This window comes from Toxotes jaculatrix, chromosome 11 (assembly GCF_017976425.1).
Source record: "Toxotes jaculatrix isolate fToxJac2 chromosome 11, fToxJac2.pri, whole genome shotgun sequence".
Lineage (NCBI taxonomy): Eukaryota > Metazoa > Chordata > Actinopteri > Toxotidae > Toxotes > Toxotes jaculatrix.
Window position 1 is genome coordinate 13,838,400 of NC_054404.1, and position 2,550 is coordinate 13,840,949.

General features: G+C 41.0%; 1 protein-coding gene across 1 annotated transcript; it reads left to right on the forward strand.

Moving 5' to 3' along the window:
• Positions 1-949: 949 nt before the first annotated feature.
• Positions 950-2,268, forward strand: LOC121189934. The gene is made up of 3 exons (XM_041050415.1): positions 950-1,091; positions 1,250-1,348; positions 1,562-2,268. Exons 1-3 carry the CDS (start codon positions 969-971, stop codon positions 1,712-1,714), a joined length of 375 nt encoding a protein of 124 aa, XP_040906349.1. The 5' UTR covers positions 950-968; the 3' UTR covers positions 1,715-2,268.
• Positions 2,269-2,550: the final 282 nt, after the last annotated feature.

Genomic DNA, 2,550 nt, shown 5'->3' on the forward strand with positions numbered 1-2,550 from the left:
CAGGTTGGATCATAAATTTCCGATCCATGAATTATGTTGGTATCGGAACCCGATAGCAATACTGGATCGGATCGGTATCGGAACCTGATACCGATAGGGGATTAGATCGGCCCCATCGCTACTTGAGTGTTTGATGGTTACTTTGGTTTTCTTAAATTCCCATGGTTACATAATTTAGCTGCAGAAAAAAAAGCTTAGACTGTGTTTGTATTACCATTTTTATCCAGGCTAATATGTTTATTTCCTTTCAGGGCATTTTTATTTCCCGAGTAACAAAGGGGGGGCCATCAGAAAAGGCAGGGATCCATGTCGGAGATAGATTAATGGAGGTAGGAGGGGAATCATTTTTCTCATGTTTGCCATCTGTTTTTGTATTCTCTTTTTCTTTCAACCACTCTCAAATATATAAGTCAGCATGTGAAATATTGTTGCCTTAATGAAAATCACATGTATGTATATGTAGATTGGCTATAGGAATATCATTGTAAAACCCAACTACTTCCTGCTGGTTTTCCTTTAGTGACCAATGGGGGGCATCATAAGACCAGCAGAGGACACTCAGCTGGGACTCTTTTTCAGTGATAAAGCCAACAGTAGGCTGACAAATATAAAACAGCAAATAAAAATTCAAAACCAAGCTTTAGATTCACACCTTGGTAGGTTGAAGTTTATTAGGAATCAGTGCCTGTAGTGGGAATAGACATTCTATTTACAGAGACCCTATGTCTCTGTGGTGTGGCTCAATTCCTCACCTCTGACTCGAGCTCCTACTTTCACTGGCCCCTAAAAGTATAATGTGACCATGGTCCATCCAGGTCAACGGCCTCAACATGCAGGGGGTGACTCACCACGAAGCGGTCAGCGCCCTTAGGAATGCTGGGAGCTGCATCAAGATGAAAGTACTCAGAGAGAGGCTGCTTCCTCGTGAGGTGTGTGACCTGGACGTGCCTCAGGATCCTCAGGACGTGATGGTCCAACAGCTCTGCAGCCAGGACAGTGGAGGCCAGAGAAACAAACAGCCCAAGATTGAAAGCACAGAAGACTGTTTGCCCAAGAAGATTGAGGCGGTTGTCTGCAACGGCAACAGCATTGTGGGTGGTTTACTCAAATCACAACACAAACAGAATACACATTTTTAAGTTTCACCATTGTTTTACAACATGTCTCAAGACATCTTTGGGGTGTATCTTCAAAAAAAAAAAGGTATTATTGTACACTGTTTTTCTTCTGTCATGCCTTTTTATTTCAGTCTGATCTGGAGAGTGACCGGAAAAGGACCTTATCTGAACTGGAGGCAGAGACGTTGATGAAAAAAGATTCACTTCAAGTTGGCAAGCACACAATGACAGTAAGCAGATTTCTCATCCATCGTTTGTACATACTATTCACAATATTTTCTCACACTTAAATTCACCTCATTTTAGTCTTTTATAAATAAAAAAGAAATGCTGTGAAAACAAACAGTTGACTATTATATGACATGATTTTTCTGAGACTTCAGCATCTGACTTGCTTATTTTCCTTCTAAATCTTGTTTCCTTCTCTGGCAATCATCTGACAGATCCCACGGATCATCCTCACTCATCCCTCTACCTCAGATGAAGACGTGGAGCTCTTGACACAGAGCCCGGGCAGAGAGCCGCTACATGACTTTGACATTCCTGACAGACGCGTACACCCAGACTGTTTTGACAGTGCTTTCTACCCTCCCTGACCGCAGCGTGGGGGCACACACATGAAGGACACAGACTGTTATTACCCCAATTTTTGTTTTTTAGGCACTGAGGCATTTTCAGCAATGTTATTGTGCAAGATTATTACATGTTGGAATGTGTTTTTCTACTGTCATTGCAAAAGCTTTTTGTCTGTCACATTCAACAGCTGCTAATAGTATTTGGTGATGTTAAAGGCATTTGCAAGGATGGGGAAGTTTATGACCTAATTTTTACTACTAAAACCAACAGAGTTTTGCCTGTGCGGCTACATTGAACAGTAAAGCATGAACAGACTGTTCCCTAATGTCTGTCCAAATGAAATACATGGTATAATGTTAAATACAGTCAATTAAACATGCTGCTGGTTACCTCTACTTCACATCACTGTGCTGTAAGTTACCGATGTGCTGCTAGTGTCTGTGCCTGTGACAATGTGAAGCCCTGGAACTTTTTATAGTCTGTTCTGAGATAAAATGCCACATGGTTGAACTGAGTGCACAGCAGGGAGTGCAAGTGCTGAAGAGTCCAGAGACAGACTGTTGTCTGCTTCACATCTTCACACACCTGCTCTGTTGAGTGCTGAGAGTCATGACATTATGCACTCTTATTATATGCTAAATGTTTCTGAAAAGAAACATTTATGATCTTGCCTCCACAGCCTAGAATGTACAAACAATAGATTTAAATAACTGCCTTGTATAATTTCACAGCTTTTATATTCTCACGTTATAATTAAACAAGAAGTTATTGTCCAGTGTTCGCTTCCTCAATAAAGTGCAAATATATTGTTCCAAGAGGATTTTTCTTTCTTTCTTTTCTTTGAGTGGAAGGACAG